At 42.0% G+C, this 18073-nt stretch overlaps 1 protein-coding gene across 1 annotated transcript in view; it reads left to right on the top strand.

The window, feature by feature from the left end:
* Window positions 1–2628: 2628 nt before the first annotated feature.
* Ankfn1 (ankyrin repeat and fibronectin type III domain containing 1) overlaps window positions 2629–18073 on the top strand; it is a 145147-nt gene continuing 129702 nt past the window's right edge. Inside the window, exons 1-3 of the mRNA XM_027426279.2 lie at window positions 2629–2756; window positions 14151–14352; window positions 17430–17640. Coding sequence (XP_027282080.1) covers window positions 14167–14352; window positions 17430–17640 — 397 coding nt within the window. The 5' untranslated portion in view covers window positions 2629–2756; window positions 14151–14166. The remainder of the gene's footprint in view (window positions 2757–14150; window positions 14353–17429; window positions 17641–18073) is intronic.

The raw sequence follows: 18073 nt of genomic DNA, 5'->3' as shown, positions 1-18073 counted from the left end.
AGACTTACTCAGAGTCACATGACTTACTCTAACAGATGGAATGAAAGTAAATCTGCATTTAAGTCAGGGTCAAATGTTCTCTAGGTGTTACAGTAAACCTTTTTACCTGGGAGTTGCTGGTCTTTAACTGAAAGAACAGCTTGGATGTCTTTTAAGCCTAGATAGAAAACAAATAGCATCTGATCCATAATGACAGGGATATTCCCAGTTTAAGTTATTTTAACAATACAACCTAGGAAAGAAAGGGAGGACAAGACCTGCAAGATGGCTCAGCCTCCTAGCTGAGATGTCTGACTCCAAGCCTGAAGATCTGAGTTCAGTCCTCAGGACTCCTGTGCTTGAATAAGAGAATCAGCTCCTGCAAGTTGTCCTCTGACCTCTGCATGCATTGTAGTACACACACACACACACACACACACACACACACACACACACACACACACACACCTCCACCCCATCTCATCAACTAAGCTTTTTAAAGAATAAGGTGTGTTCTAGAGAGAGTGAGCTCTAAAACTCTAAATTCTCTAATAATAGAAAAGTAAGTTCCTTTTATTTGGGGGGGGGGAGTTGAGGCATGGTTCTCTAGCCAGGGAACTTGCTCTGTAGACCAGTGTCAGAGACCCACCTGCCTCTTCCTCCTGAGTGCAAGGATTAAAAGCATGTACCACCTGGCTCAGAGGTCAAGAGCACTGGCTGCTCTTCCAGAGGACTGGTTTCAATTTCCAGCACCTACATGGCAGCTCACTACTGTCTATAACTCCAGTTCTCACACCCTCACACAGACACACATGCGGCAAAACACCAGTGCACATAAAATAAGAATAAATATGAGCCGGGCGTTGGTGACCCACACCTTTAATTCCAGCTCTCGGGAGGCAGAGACAGGCCAGGCAGATCTCTGTGTGTTCAAGGCCAGCCTGGTCTCCAGAGCGAGTTCCAGGATAGGCTCCAAAGCTACACAAAGAAACCCTGTCTCAACAAACCAAAAAAAAAAAAAATGAATAAATACATCATTTAAAAAAAATAAGAAAAGAATAGAAAAGTAAGACAACTGTGGAAAAGCAAGCTGAGCTCTTCCTTTGGGCAGCCAGGTTGTCTGGTTTTCTGTCTCACTTTTTTTTCTTCCAGACAGCATCTTGTGTGTCCCAGGATGGCTTCTAATTCCAAACATAAACTTGAACTTCTGATCCTCTTGTCTTCACCTCCCAAGTGCTGGGATTACAGGCATGTACTACCATGCCCAGCTGATGGGGTTCTGGGGAGGGCACTACATGTCAGGCAAGTCTTCCACCAACTGAGATACATCCTCAGCCCCTTCTGAGTCACTTTCTTACCTCAAATGCCAGCTCCAGAGCAACCAACTGCCACTTGTCAGAGTGAGCTGGCAGGTGCCCGGATATCTCCAGAAAGAGGGAGAATTTTCATGGACACAAGATGCTTTGCTCATTATTTTAGGACATGACCAGCCCCAAATTAACACTTTACCTCCCTGCTTATGAGCAAGAAATGATCTGAGTCAGTACAGACTCATTCAAAATTTAGAGGTCGGTTTGTCTCCAGGCATAAAGGACAAAGCTGACAACACAGTGTCTAATCAAAGAGAACAGAATTATATCTGAAGTCATTATAGCAGCTAAACATTCATTTGGCAGACAGGGTATCTGAATAGAGCATTACAAATATCCTTAATGCTGTTGCTAGGTTAGGGCTGTGTGTGTGTGTGTGTGTGTGTGTGTGTGTGTGTGTGTGTGTGTGTGTGTATGTGTGTGTGTGTGTGTTGTATGTGCTCCTCAGTGACAATTCCTCCCTAACATAGCCAACATGTACAAAGCTCATTGGGTTTTTCATTTCAGAAGGAGACATAAGAGAAGCCTTCTTGTATGGCTTTCGAGGAAATCCATTTCATGTGTTGCATTAGTCATGTGAAGCATTGTACTGGGGAGGGAGCCAGGTTCACCCATATGTGGCTGGCACAGAAACAGCATTGGAATCTTCTTCATGAGGCTAAGCCTCATGGGGTTCTAAGCCCCGTGCTTGCTGACTACTTTTTCACTCCTATTCAAAACCCATGCCTAGGCTGAGAGCTCCAGTACTTGTAAGAGCCCCCATCACTCCTCCTAGAAACTGAGGGGAGAGAGAGGATGTGGCTGCCACCCGTGTGCTTCTGGATTCAGGCAGCTATGAGAGCATGTCACTGAAGGGGCTCTAGAGTTACAGGTGATAAGTCTCCCGCTCTGCTAATGTGGTGCAGAACTAACTGGCTGCCTCACAGTTCCTTTGTGGACCCTTGAGTGACAGTTGGTTCTGATTCAGTATTGTGTGTCATTCTGAATGGTCCTCACAGATACAATAGGCTAAACACACACTGAAGTCATGGCACCCCCTACTACACACACACACACACACACACACACACACACACACACACGCTTGAGAAATCCAGCCTTCCCCCGCTGCAGCCCCGAGAACATACCTAGATTCTAAACCAAGCTGTTTCCCCCTACCCTCCTCTCCCCATGCTTCATTCACGCTTGTATTTTGCATTAGGAGAAGCTCAGTGATCATGGACTTCGGCTCTTGCCTGGAGTGATCCTGTTCGCATTTTATTCTTTGCACAGAATAGGAAGGAGGTTCGCTTGCTTTGCGCAGAAGCTGAGCTACAGGAGAAAGCAGAGCCAATGTGATTTATTGAATGAAAGCACTGGACACTTCCCAGCAACTTGTTCCTCTGCTGCCTCGAACAGCTTAAGCTGGTAAGTCAAATTTATTGTTGTCTTCCTCTATGTATAAATGTGGGGCTTTCTCAGGCATGGATGATTTTTTTAAATGTGTTTGTGTTAGTGTGGTTTAAATTATATATATGTATGCATATAATATATATGTATGGATTAAAATATCTGCATCTTCCAAAGTTTGCTGCAGGCGGTCCATGAGGACTACAACTAAGCATGCACACAGCGGTCTGCTGTAGTGCATACACAGTCATGTGGGGCTGCAAGAATGAGGGTAGGGGGCCATTTCTGACAACTGGGCATTTTCTTTGCAGCAAGCTTAGTCACACGGAACGCTTGCATAACTGATTACCATTAGCTACTAAAAAAAATGACTGTTTTGTGATAGAGATAGATCACTTTTCACTTGGGCTCATGAATACCTTAGGAAATACCTGTTGGATCAGGTAAAGGTGGGCCCCATCATGCTGATGATCCAAACTCAGGCATGCTGCTGCCTTTGATCTGGTTTGCAGGCTAGACATGCAGAGTGTGAGATCAGAGCTCTGTCCATCGTGGGCCAGCCTGCCCATCAATCACATGAAGACTGTGACAGTGAAGATCCCTGCCAGAGTAACAGAGTGGACATTCATTTGAGGTCTTGCTTGAACCTCTGTCGTCTCGTTTTCACAGATGTCTGGTTGGTAGGGAGAATTTGAAGTGTGGTGTTGTGAGCACCTTATTGACTATGTTGGATGTTGGTATATCTGGGCCACAAGTATAGTATCACTGATATTCAATGACGAGTCTGTTACCCTGCTGGCTTCTGAAAATCCTGATATTCACTTGTCTTCCCCATTTCCTAAATAAGTTATAAACTGACCTCTGCAGGGAGGGAAAGTGAATGGAGAAAGCTATTGCTTTCCCTACTGCCCCTTAGCTGGTCTCCTTTATGGCAGCCTCAATCCATCTCTGGTGAGTTCGGAGTCCATATAAACGTCATAGAGTGTAATGTCTTTGGTGCACTCCCGCTGCCGTAGATCACTGGCCACTCAGCTGAAGCTGTGGCCTCAGGTGCTGACAAAGATGGATGATGTTAGAACAGCAAGCAGCAGGATTCTTCAAATACAAACCAGAGTTGGGAAATCTGAAAGATGGGGGAGGTTCCTCCTGGTCGAAAGCATCCCCAAGCCACTCCATCACTGAGAAAAGTCATTCTCCCATGGGACTGTCCCTGTTTCACAAATGATATCAGAGATTGAAGAAGACAGAATTGCCTATTGGTCAGGCAACTGGTAAGATGGTGGGAGAGTGGAGTGTGTTTACTAAATCCAACACTTTGGACAATTCCCTTGGGATCCCTGGGTCCATCTATCTCCCCCAATCCTGGCTGTTTCGAAGTAGGGATGCTAAATTTAGTTAACATAGCCATGAGACCCTGCTTTCAGCTCTGTCCACAGTGCCCTTGTCCATATGCTGCAACCATCAGAGACCCATAGTGCATGCATGGGAGAACTAAGGGCTCTGCTTCCTTTCCCTCCTCTGAGGGACACAGAGAACCTGATAAGCAGCATGGTTGTCTTTGGTCTAAAAGAGAACAGAGCTAAGATGTTACGTTTGAAGAAACTCAAATTCGAATAAATAGTTTATCTTCAAACACATTTTTTCAATTAGTAGTAACTGATTTTCTGTGCATATGATTCCAAAATCTGGAGTCTTCAGTGTTTTCAAAGAAATATGAAAGTTTTGTGTGGGGGAAGGGTAGATGTGGATAGAACCGTGTATAGAACTTGTTTGGTTAGCCGGCATTAGCAGTTATAAATATAACATAATGTGATTTCTAGAGTCTCAACTCTAGTATTAAGATGTGTGAAGTTATTTCCTTGGAGATTTGGTATTTCTAGGTATTTCTGTCTTTTAGAAAACACATTCTCTTGAGCCAGGGGTTGATGGCACACGCCTTTAATCCCAGCACTCAGGAGGCAGAGGCAGGCGGATCTCTGTGAGTTCGAGGCCAGCCTGGTCTCCAGAGTGAGTGCCAGGATAGGCTCCAAAGCTACACAGAGAAACCCTGTCTCGAAAAAACAAAGAAAGAAAGAAAGAAAGAAAGAAAGAAAGAAAGAAAGAAAGACAGACAGAAAGAAAGAAAGAAAGAAAGAAAGAAAGAAAGTAAGAAAGAAAACACATTCTCAGATGGAGCAACTCATTAACCATTGATCCCTTCCCATCTATTGTTTCAACCTCAAAGGCACACAAATGATGGATGATCGTGCTATCGATTATTTGGCTTTCTATTTACCTCACTCCAACCTCCATAAACTCCCTTTATAGTTACCCCACTCTTGATCAGAAAAGCAGGCAATCTTTCAATCATGCTCAACCTTCTTTCTATGGGATGCTTGACAATAATACCCTCTAGATCAGTGGTTCTCAATCTTCCTAACGCTGTGACCCTTTTATACAGTTCCTCATGTTGTGATGATCCCCAACCATGAAATTATTAGGTTGCTACTTCCTAACTGTAATTTCGCTACTGTTATGAATCATAATGTAAATATAAGATATGCAGGATAACTGATATGTGACCTCCAAATGGGTCATGACCCCCAGGTCGAGAACTGCTGATCTAGATTCTTTATAGAGTGTTGAGAGTCACATGAGGAAGAACAGATTACCATCTCCTCTGTGAAACTCACATTTTGGCATAGGTGGGGAATTCATGTTGAATAGGCATACACTTTGTATTTATCAGAACATTCTAAAGACAGATGGTGGAGATGGCTGTGCAACACTGCAAATGCACTTCATGTTGCATAAATGGTTTAAATCAATTTTGTGATAAGCATATTTTGTATGTAGAAGGAAGTTTCTGTCCTGCTGGTCCCCAAGCCCCTTTATTCCCAAATAAACACACTGGAGCTTATATTAACTATAAACTGTTAGGCCTATTGCTCAGGCTTATTAGCAGCTAACTCTTACAACTTAAATTAACCCATAATTCTTATCTATGTTTAGCCATGTGGCTTGGTACCTTTTCTCAGTAAGGCATTCTTATGTTGCTTCCTCTGCATCTGGCTGGCAACCTCTCTCTCTCTCCTTCCTCTTTCCATAATTCTCCTAGTCTGGTAGCCCTGCCTATACTTCCTGCCTGGCTACTGGTCAATCAGTGTTTTATTAAACCAATATGAGTGACAGATCTTTACAGTGAACAAGAGCATCATCCCACATCATTTTTCCACAATAAAGGAATCATCAAGAAGTACCCATTGTGTTCTCTCTCTCTCTCTCTCTCTCTCTCTCTCTCTCTCTCTCTCTCTCTCTGTGTGTGTGTGTGTGTGTGTGTGTGTGTGTGTGTGTGTGTGTGTTTATTCTTCATGCCATTCTTCATGTATTTGTTTGTGGCCCACTAAATTTAATTAGGGGTGCCTGAGTGTGCATAGGCAGGAGTTGTATTTAGTTGAGCAACAGCAACTTACCTATATCTACAACACTGAGGAATATGATTCCACGCCCCTAAACAACCATTAACTATTATGATTCCTTGGGGAGGGGTGGGGATTTAGGAGCCTCTCCCCTCTGTGTGATGGAATGTTGATGGATCATCTTGGGTAGGTAGCCACTGCTACTATGAGTCCATAAGTTCACCAACATGCCCTATACAGAAGACAGCTTTTCACATCCTAACCTGGGCTCATACACCTGGAATGTCATTTCTATTCTTGCTAATTATTTCTCACTCATCATTCAAAATTATTCAAAATTATGCCATGATTTCTCCAACAAGGCTATAACTACTCAAACAAAGCTGCACCTCCTAATAGTGCCACTCTCTATGGGGGCCATTTTCTTTTAAACTACCAAGGCACTAAGACCAGGAAGGAAGAGCTCTCCTAGCTGAGAATAGTGTTACTCTAAGAGACCAAGAGAGCTAGCTAGACCCTGACACTACAAGGACACAGAAAGAAGGCTGTGTCTATGAACCAGGGAACAGGGACATTGAATCTACAGGCATCCTAATCTTGGCTTCCCCAGCATCTAGAATTGTGGAAAATAAGTTCCTGTTGTTTATAAGCTACCTAGTCAGTTCATTTGTTATAGCAGCTTGGATGGACTGAGACAAGCTTGATTCTAAGTATTGTCCAACTCTCTGAAACTTCCATATATATATAGGTCATAGAAACTGGGCTTCTGCAATTCCAGGAAGGCTGACTGTGGAAAACTGTGGAAGATCATATTTACTGTCTTTGTGAGCACCCAGGATCATACACAGGATACCTAAGTTACCAACTAGATCTTCTGTACATATATTTTGAACCACAGAGTCACTGTTTATTATTTTTTATCTTCTTTCCCATAAAAATGTGCTTTAAAACTAAAAATCAGGGGCAACAAGAAGGTACCTGCCATCAATCATGACAATCTGAATTATACCCCCAGGACCCACATAGTAGAAGGAGAGAACCAACTCCCAAAGGTTGTATTATGCTGTGGTATGTTCATGTGTCTACCACACATACATTTACACACACACACACACACACACACACACACACACACACACACACACACACGAGAGAGAGAGAGAGAGAGAGAGAGAGAGAGAGAGAGAGACAGAGAGACAGAGAGAGACAGAGACAGAGAGACAGAGAGAGACAGAGAGAGACAGAGAGAGAGACAGAGACAGATAGAGACAGAGACAGAGACAGAGATAGATGTGTAATTTTAAAAATGTTTGTAAAAACTTTAAAAATCAGTGTTCCTCCTGAGTCACAACTGACATTTCAAATATATATTTCATTTCAAAGGGCACAGAAACTAGAAAGGCAGCTTCCACTGTTATATGTCAATACGGTAATGGAGTGGGCCACCCCTAGCAATCAAAGACACACCTGTCATGTTAACAGCAGGTGGAGAATGGATGGGGTCAAACTTTCTCTTCGGTCTGGTGACAAGCAGGTTGAAGTCAGAAGGCCCCCAATTCACTCACAGCCTAAAGAACAATATTTCCTGAGTCAAATATGTTCCCTTCGCTGAGCCTGTCTGTCCACCCAGATGTCAGGAATGACGAGAGCTCCAATTTCTAATGTGCTGTGTCTTGAAAGTACTTCTCATCCACACTGGCTCAGACCATTTCAAAAGTACAATGACACTGAAAACTTTCCACAACCAAGCTCCAGTGAAACATGGACTCATAACTAGGACAAGAAATTTTGACTTTGGAATCAAGGTCAAGCATGGAGAATCTGCCAGGCAGCCAGACTAAGTCACCTTAGCAATAATAATAGCAGAACTGTTAGAAGCACCGGTTTTGGAGTCAGAGTTCACAACTTGCTGCTCTATTTTCTGGTCCTAAGGTCCTGGATCTATTACCTGACCTCTCTGGGACTCCGTTTTCTTGTTTATAAAGTGAAGATAAATAACTGTTTCTCAGTCTGTTGATGAAGCTCAGGTATGAAATGAAATAAAGATGAAATGATGGTACCTATAGCTGTACAGTGTTGTTGATACATTTTATGTTGATCTATGAAATCATAGCTTGATTGCAATTGCTCCATTGCATATTGGGAGATAAAAGTTCATGTCATCAAAGCCAAAGGCAAAAGGAAAGCATACCAGAAATGAAGAAGAACAAATGGAGTTGAAATTGTGCTTAATAGACTCAGAACTTCATTTAAAAAAAAACTCATTTGGAGACTTGGGAAGATTGCAAAGAGGTTAAGAGCACAGGCTTGCTCTTCTAGAGGATTGGGGTTCGATTCCCAGCACCCTCATGGTAGTTCATACTGGTTGTAATTTCAGTTCCAGGGTTTCTGATGCCCTCTTCTGACCTCTGTGGGTGTAAGGCATATACATGGTACATACATGCAATCAAAACACCCATACAGGGGACAGTGGTAGAGGAGGAAGGGAGGGAGAAGGGAACTGGGATTGTCATATAATTCAATCTTGTTTGTAATTCAAATAAAAAAAAGAAAAACACCCATACTCAAACACATGTGCCTATGGGGGCCACCCTCCTGTAAACCAGTACACCATGGTTCACAGAAAGCTCCAAGGCAGTCTGCAGAGGGAAAACAAGGATGAATTAATTGTCTGCTGAGGCATGCCTTTGTCTAGTTTCTCATTGGTCTAATTTTCTCAGTTCTAGATAGTGTCCGCAGGTCAGGACTGAGGCAACTACTATAAGAGTAAGAATGGTGGAGACCCACACCTTAGGAAAGATATGAGGCAGAAGATCCACAGATGTATAAGGAAGTAGCAGACCCCAGGGCACAGGTTGCTATGGAGTCTGTCTTCAGAGGCTCCTCTCTGCTACTCTCATCATTTTTAGGCTCTTCACCCTTGCTAGGCATCTTGGCTCTTTGTGTGCTCACATATCTTTCACAGGTCTCCAAAATGGAGAAAGATAATGTTGTAGTACTGAAATATGAAACGGTAGTTTTTGATGAGCACAACTTGTGGATTAATTTGTGACTTGTACTTTTAGTGTTTCCTCTAAGAAATATTATTCTGTCCAAATTCATAAAATTGTCTATGTTTTTATCTAGAATATATCTATGGCTTATCAGGGGCTGGGGAGATAGATCAGCTAGCACAGTACTTGTTATACAAGCATGAGAAACAAAATTCAGATCCCCAGAATCCATGTAAATGCTAAGTGGGCATGGTGGCCCACCGGTACTTCCAGCACAGGGAAGATGGTAATGGGGGGTCCCCTGGAACCAACTGGTTAACTAGGATAGCCAGAACATCAAGTTCTGGGTTTGAGTGGGAATTCCTGCCCTATCCAATAGTGACAGAGAAGGACTCCCACCATCAGCCTCAGACCTCCACAAACACATGTGAACCCACACACATGTGAACACACATACACACAAACACCACACAGAGAGACACACACCTACAATAAAAAGATCTATGATTTATTTCAAGGTAGTTTTTGTACATGATGTGAAGTAGGAGTTGAACCTTTTGGTTCTTCCTGATAGTTTTCCCAGTGTTCCAGCACTGACAAGAGACTGTTTTCCCTATTAATTACTTCAATGCATTTTCCAAAAGCAATTAGCCCTATGTGTTCAGATTATTTGTGGGGCCTAAGTTCTACTTTTGTTGCTCTTCATACTCCATTGCCTTTATCTACATTGATAATTCTGAAGCTGACTCTGCATGCTTTTACTTCTGTGGCTTTATAGTGAGCATTAAGACCAGGTAGATGTCTTCCAATTTTCTTTCTTCAAAATTGTTTTGGCTTCTCTAGATCCCTTGCTTTTTCTAAAAGTGTCACTACAAATTTGCCCTTCAGCTGGTGTTTTGATCAGGGTTGCATTTAGTCATTAAGTGCAATGTTGGGCAGAGTTTTATATTCATTATTCTGCCCACAGAACCTGGTGGAAATGAGAGGTGGAAGTAGTATGTAGTCTGTCACATGGGAAAGTTCATGGCATCAAGAATGTGTGGCAGAAGTTCCTTCCTCATAGCAGACCTCTCAGCAGAAAGAAAGAAAGGAATTGACAGAAAGACAGGCTTGGCGTAATTTTCAGATTCCCACCAGCTAAGGTCCCTCCCACAGCCTTTTGAAATAGTGCCACCAACTGGGGAACTTACGTTCAAAACATGATCCTGTGGGGACATTTTGGAACCAAGATGTAATCAAGTTTTCTCAGGTTGAAGAAGTTCCCTTATATTCCTGCAAGTTCTTTTCAAGCCTTATTTGGTTCAGCGAGTTAGTAGATCTGGTCATTTTCTTGCATCTATCAAGGTGACCGTGGAGCACCTCTTCTATATGTCTGCATTGATTTATCTTGAAACTTGCTGATTTTTTTTTCCTGTCAAAACAAGTGTGCTGTTGGTTTCCAGTGAATTTTTCATTTCAACCATTATTCTTTTCCATTCCAGAACTTCTGCTCTTATTCTGTTTCATATTCTAGTTCTTTATAATATTCTTACCGACTGAAGTCTCAAGTCCAGTTTACTTTTTAGACCTGATTTCCTTTAGCTCTATAAACACACTTAAAATGTTCGAAGGTGTTGGGCAATGACTGCAACATTTGGCTTCCTCAGGGGCAATTTTGATTGACCTGTTTATTTTCTTGGATGTGACCTGGGTTTTATTTGTTTCTTGTGTTATTCTGTTGAAAGGCAGGTGTTTTAATAATAATATAGCAACTATGAAAGCCAGATTATCCCTTCTCCCCAGCATTTGTCATTGTTCAGTGACACTTCAGAACTTAAAACTGTGATGATATATTTTTGGACTATACAGTCACTGACATTCCTGCTTGGCTCACCAAGTGACAATGATTGAATAGAGATGTTTTTAAATGCCTAGAATTAGTGAGACTCCATCCCGTGAAGGGGATAGTACCAACATTCTGCCAGGTCATGGCAACTCTATCTTAGTCTTCATTTCCTTCTTGCACAGAGCCTCTCATATTTTTTCCCTCCTTGATCCCATTCCTAGTCATGAACATGATCTGCTAGACTCAGTAATATGTCAGAGCTTTTCAAAGCCCTTTATTTTTAAACCATCTCATTCCCAAAGTTCAGAGCAATTTAAAAGACTTGTTTAAAAATGCTGATGTCTGCTAAACAACCACCACAAAAAAACAAATACTCTAGAGGAAGAGGCTAATTGCTCTTGGGGGTCTGCAAGTCAAACAAAAATGACAAGCATTCCAAGAAGATCTCCTAGGGAACAACCAGAAAGATCAAATAATGATACTTCTAAGGGGGTGGAAATGAAATGGTGAAGGACCACCAACCTTATGGTCCCTCTCCAGTGGCTGGCGGTCTACATGGTTTTTTGTTTTAATGAGTGCTGATTTTCAAGGCTACCAGAAACTTGGAAAGATGAGAATGGAGCAAAAGAAATTAGAACAAAACTTGATACTTGTACTGAATTTATCTCTCCACCTTAAATAATCAATCCTTTTTCTCTAATTTTTCAACCTTTTAACATTTATCTTTATTCCACCTTCCCTTCTAAGAGCTGAAAGTTCTACCTTCTATTTCTATTTTTACCATAAGTTACTATAAAAATCCAAAATGAAATAGCTATATTTCCATTTTCTATCAAAATGAAAAAGTACATAAATTCGGACATAAGACCATGTTTAGAGCCTGTAAGAAAGATGACTGATGATGCTTGTGTCTAGTTTTGCCAAAAGACTTAGGGTAACTTACTAGTTGCTGTGATTTATTGCCAGGCTACAGTAAGTGTCATTCCTTCCTTTATCAATTTAATCTTCATAACTCTTTACCCAATATTATATTGTCTATTTACATATGATAAATAATATGATAGGGTTTAAATAAGGCACCCAAAGCCACATATGCTGTACATAACAATATCAGGAGTCAAGCATGAGTCTATCAAATTCCAAAGCTTGCCCCTTTCCCTAGGAGTGAAAAGGCCATGAGCATAGTCAGTTGGTGGAAACATTCGTACTTATAAGGATAAACAACAGAAATTTGTCTTTCTCATTCTCTCTCATCTGAGAAACTTTAAAATGTAGAGGAAAAAGGAAAACATAAAGATAGCTGAAAGCTAGAGGAGTGGAAACATGCTGATGAATAGCCTGGAAGAAAGGGACAGCTGAGCAGTATGAGAAGGAAGTCGGAGAGGCAGAGAAAGTCAACCTACATTGACAGAAGGGGACAGATGGGAGATGCACAAGGACAAAGGGGGACATGCGGGTAGGTGTCATGAGTTAGAGGGCAAGTAGATGGAATTTGATCAAACAACAGGAATTTATTTACAGGACTCCTGGGCATTGTGGGAGATACAAAAGAATGTGGAGTTATTTGGGGAAGGATAATGATGTAGGCAAGACAGATGGCTTGAACTAGGGTGTCAATGCTGAAGGAAAGTCTAGAGACAGAAGGCAGAAATAAAGAGGTTAGAGCAATCCCCACGTGATAGCCTGGAATCTGGAACTTTGTGGAAAGAAATATTAGAGAAAACCCTGCGGTTGCTATTGAGTCCAAGATAAAGGATTTATCGATTGGAGGGGAAAGAGGATAAGTCACCCAACCTTTCTACTCCTGCTTTGAAGACAATTAAAATGTTATTAAAGATATATTAAAATGCACTCACACAAGCAGTGCCATGTGTCCCAGTCCAATATAAGTGTGTCTGCATAGCTAAGATTGGGTAGGGACTGATGGGCATGACTAAGACTAAATTGGGTTCAGCCATCTTTCCATCTTGGAAGAAGCTGCAAGTTAGTTTTCAAAGGTGCCTGAGGACATTTAAGTGTCACGATAGTGATATTCCATTTGTTCGAGAGAACATAAATCAAGGGCAGTTGTTACTAGCATTACAAGTAGAAGGTGTCATTCAAAATGTGATAGGAAATGGTAAAAAAGCAGCAGTGATTTTTCAAGAGTTCAGGGCCCAGTGCCCCAGAGGCTACAGAGAGGGGAACACACTTGGCATCAGTGTATAGACTACCAACTCTATTTTTGCATTTACCCATCCAATAGGCATCATATACTAGGCAAGCACAAGCTTTGTACCCTCTGTATTTCTATAGCAGCACCCAAATTAATGGTGGATGGATTTTTGAAGTGACAAACCTGATCTCCCAGAAACTGACTTCAGGTGTGACATGAGAGTGGACCTACTAGAGTTTTTAGGAGCAATAGTCAAGTACTACTTGAAGACTGCTAGGCAGGATTAGAGGGCTCCTGCCCAGGATGGCCAGGGTAAGTAGGATCAGTCCTATAGAGACAAAGACCCTGAGCACACTGGCATAGTTAACCAAGTGGACACAATTAACTACACAATTTGATTGCTACTCTCAGAAGGGGGTTATGCAGAGAAGAACCACTCTTTCTTTTTTATTCATTTTTGGTTTGGTTTTGTTTTTCAAGGCAGGGTTTCTCTAACAGCCCTGGCTGTCCTGGAAGTCACTCAGTAGACCAGGCTGGCCTCGAATTCACAGAGATTCACCTGCCTCTGCCTCTGCCTCTGCCTCTGCCTCTGCCTCACGAATGCTAGGATTAAAGGCATGCACCACCATTGCCTGGTTGACCTGCACTTTCTTACCCATCCAATAGCGGTCAGCATCTAGAAGAGGGGAAGTTAAACAGTCAGAGTACCCCCTAGAAACAGTGCTGAAATACTTTCCTAATCGAGTGAGATACTAAGGGTTTTAAGTGCTCCTGTGCAAATGGATATTTCATATAGGAAATGGGATTGTCATTTCATTCCTGCCACCAGTCAGCTCTGGGGCTATAGAGAAGCTGCTTCCTTTCCCTTGGTTTCCATTTTCTCCTTGAAGCAGGCAGAAGCTGGGTTTGGTGATCTCTGTGGGCCTTCCCAGCTGGATTATCACATGAGATTTCCAGATGGTTCCTGGAGGTGATGGAGTTCTTTGTTGTGTGTAATTGCATTGTGTGAAATCATCATGCATGCTGTTTTCCTCTTCTTAGGAACTGCCGCTCGAAAATGACCCAACAAATGCAGAATTTACATCTTTCTCAGTCGAAAAAACACAGCGCTCCGTCATCTCCCAATGCTGCCAAGCGCCTGTACAGGAACCTCTCAGAGAAGCTGAAGGGCAGCCACTCGTCCTTTGACGAGGCCTATTTTAAAACCAGAACGGATCGGCTGAGTCTCAGAAAGACATCCGTGGTAATGGAACTCTTTCTACTCCCATGGCAGTTCATTGTTCAACAATTTAATGAGTTTCATTTTTACACATGAAGTCCACCAAGACAGGAACTATCCATATGCATGATGTTACATTAAGTTTGGATGAATGGAAGACTTTCTCCTCCTCTTTTTCTTAATTTCTTACTTAACTATTTTTCACTACCAGACCAAATAAGCAACTCTCCAAAATAAGCAGCTTGAAAGGACAGAAGTGTGAACTTGGGGGTAGATTGTTTGCCTAAGATGCACAAGGTTCTGGGTTCAATCCCAAGACCCTCAGCAACACACACACACACACACACACACACACACACACACACACACACACACACTCAGTTTGGCAAATATTGGATGTTTTAGATTAAATGAACTGCCTAGGAGTATCAGTGTTCATTTAACTAATAGTATTAAAATCATTTATAGGTTTCTGACATACATACATACCTACATACATACATACATGTAAACATACAAATATATATACACATATGTATTTCACATATGTTTCAGAGGTATTCAAAATAGAATTCAGGAATAGAGTTCTATTTATTATATAATGGGAAAAGGACAGAAGAGGCCAGCAAAAGAAAATGGATGGAAAAACAAACATCCGAACCACTACTTTAGGCGAACATGCTCCCTGAAATGTAGCATTACACTGTCCTTTGAATCCCCAGGCAGTCAAAGCAGGAAAGACAATCATGTATGACCTCCCATTAGCTGATAACTAAAAGTGTATCAGTCCATCAGGAAAAATGAGTATCTTCCTGTTGCTAAATTGGGTGGCCTGTATAGCTGTCATGGCAATTAGGCCATAGCCAGCAGCATGCCGAGTATATTACAGATGTTCTCAGTAGTTTTCGGCACTGGCTTCGGGTCAAAGCAGCTGGCACATATTCACATGATCAACGAAGAGAGTATTTTTGCAGGGAGGTAAGGGCTCCATTTGAGATTAAAGCAGAAGTAAGTCCTGGCCTTCCCAGACAGAAGCAAAGTTAGAGTTTGGAGGAGGAAATAGCTTAAAAGGGATAGTAAAATATGGCAGGCAAGAAACTAGAGACACTAATAATCATAAACAAATGCACACTGGAGACAGGGCAAATGTTTTGATTTTGAATTCATTTGTTTTCTAATATGGTTTCTCATTTCACACCCATCTTCTGGGAGGGCTTAGCTGGGGTTAGTTTGTGACCTAAGCATCAGAAGGCAGACTGTAGAAAGGCCACTTTTCTATTCAGTACAGTGTCTTGCAGCAAGAGAACAGCATCCCAAAATAGCCTTCTCCTCTGGGTCTCTATTGTCAAAACAAGTATTTGCATAATTGTTTCATATTTTCCCCAGGTTCCTATGCTGTGGTATGTGCTCAGCCGAAACTGACTGGCAAGTCTTGCATAGGGAAAATCAATTTTTGATGAGACTAAAAATAAAGTCTTCCTGCCTGAACATTGGGTCACTGAGGCTCTTCCACATAGTAATCAGACCCCAGCACTAGGTCGAGGCCAATGGCAACCCAACATCTCTAAGAGCAAATCAATTCTTAGAGAAACAACACATAAATGCAGAAGTAGGATGTGCCTCCATCTTCCCTGGTGAGCTACAAAAAACAAAACAAAAAAACAAAACAAAACAAAACAAAACAAAAAACAGTGTTTGTGGGAATCCCAGAGATCTTTCTTGTTTATTGTTCATCTTTTACAAAAACTTCTCCCAAAGAAACATATTGTCCATGTTATTTTTTCTATAGATGATTTGTAGTTCATAAATATTCAACTTCTGTCCCTCTTAAACAATTATCTACTCAGCGTTGTAGCCCTCCTGGGAAAACCACTTCAACCTCTCCCCTCAGCTCAAAACTGCTACGTGTATAATGTTTGGGGGCCTGGGCTAAGAAACTGTGAGGTTATATAGTGGCCAGGGTATATATTAGTAAGTTCTATTGTAGCTATGGCAAAAACTCCTGACAGCCTAAGAGAATAAGTGTTTATTCAGGGTTATGACTTAAAGTCCATGGCTGCTTGGCCTCATGCACTTGGCAGATCTTCAGGACAGGAATGCATGGCAGAAGTTGTTCTTCAGTTCTTGGTGGATGGGAAACAAAAAAAAGGGGTATACAGGGACAAGACAAATGTCCAATGGCATGTCCCCAGTGACCTACTTCCTCCACCTTGACCTCACCTTCTTCCTTTCACTGCCTCCCCATTATGCTACCACACTGTGAATCCTTCAAAGATTTAATCCATTGGCTGGATCAGACCTCTTTAGATCTAGTTGTCTGTAGAAGCACCCTCAACAGTACACCCAGAGGTTATGTCCAGAAATCATCCCAGTGCTTCTGAACCCAGTGAAACTAATGATAATAATTAACTTTAAGTAAAGTAAATCTAAGAGTATAGGCATCAGCAGCCTACAGGTGGTATAGGAAAATGACAAGCAACATCTGAATTTTAGGAAGGGCTGATGAGACCAAGACTAGCAGTCAAGACCAAGGATAATAACACCTGAGGGTGGAGAAGGAGGGAAGGAATTGAGAGAAACATAGATAATGCACTATCAATACAAAGTAGTCATAATTAAAGCCACTTGTCCCCACATTATCTATGCCAGCATTCACCCAGTTGCATTCTGCAGAACATTACCCCAAAGGTAAAGTGAAATTCAACAAAATACATATTAACATGACTAAAAGCCTTGAGGGATGCTACAGAAAACAAAGAAGTAACGACTGAATCCAGGATTTAAGAAAATGTTTTAATAGCCTAGCAAACAATATCCCTTCAGCAGCAGACTGGCTTCGGGGAGTTGATTTCCACACTGCCTTATAGAGTGGGCCACACAACACAGTACCATATCATCCCAACACATCTAAATGTGTCTGGTCAATGCCTATTAGGAAACATGGAAGGAGGGCCAACAGAGTGCTGACTTTGGAGATCACATGATAAATGATAGTTCTGTAATCACCCACTTGTGTGTGTCCCAGTGACCCCTAAAACAATCTCTGAAGTCCTGAGAAATTGCCTGTGACATTGTACCAACCTGCTTTTCTTCTTCTCCAGAATTTCCAGGGCAACGAAGCCATGTTTGAGGCAGTTGAGCAGCAGGACCTAGACGCCGTGCAGCTCCTACTCTACCAGTACACACCAGAAGAACTAGATCTGAACACACCAAACAGCGAGGGACTGACACCCCTAGACATTGCTATCATGACCAATAATGTGCCCATTGCTAGGATTCTTCTGCGGACGGGAGCCCGAGAAAGTCCACACTGTAAGTAAATCTAAATATAAAGGCCCATGTCATCCATCAGGCCTTTGCTCTATGCCACCAAAATGACCGTGCAGGAATGGATGGCTAAAACACAGACCGTGAAAACCTTTATGTGTTTCCAAAGATTGTCGCTCAAAGATCAATTGCTGTCTATAAGTCTAAGCACTTGATTGTTCCCTAATGAAAATACGATCCATGTTATTGAAGCTGAGCACTGGAATAGAGCAAATAAAAGTGCTGACTGTGGGTGAAGTCACCAGGACCAGATAGTAGGGCCCTGTAGTCATGCTAAGATGTTTTCCTCTAAAGACCGAATGTGATGGAGAGGCAGAGGCATGGTCTGTAAATGCCATGGTCTATTTTACTTTGGAGGGTCACTCTGATGCTCTGTGAAAGATGAGCAAGGGAGAGGCAGATGTAGAGTTGGGACAAT

The sequence above is a fragment of the Cricetulus griseus genome, chromosome 7, assembly GCF_003668045.3.
Source record: "Cricetulus griseus strain 17A/GY chromosome 7, alternate assembly CriGri-PICRH-1.0, whole genome shotgun sequence".
Lineage (NCBI taxonomy): Eukaryota > Metazoa > Chordata > Mammalia > Rodentia > Cricetidae > Cricetulus > Cricetulus griseus.
This window is presented reverse-complemented; position numbering and strand designations above follow the sequence as displayed.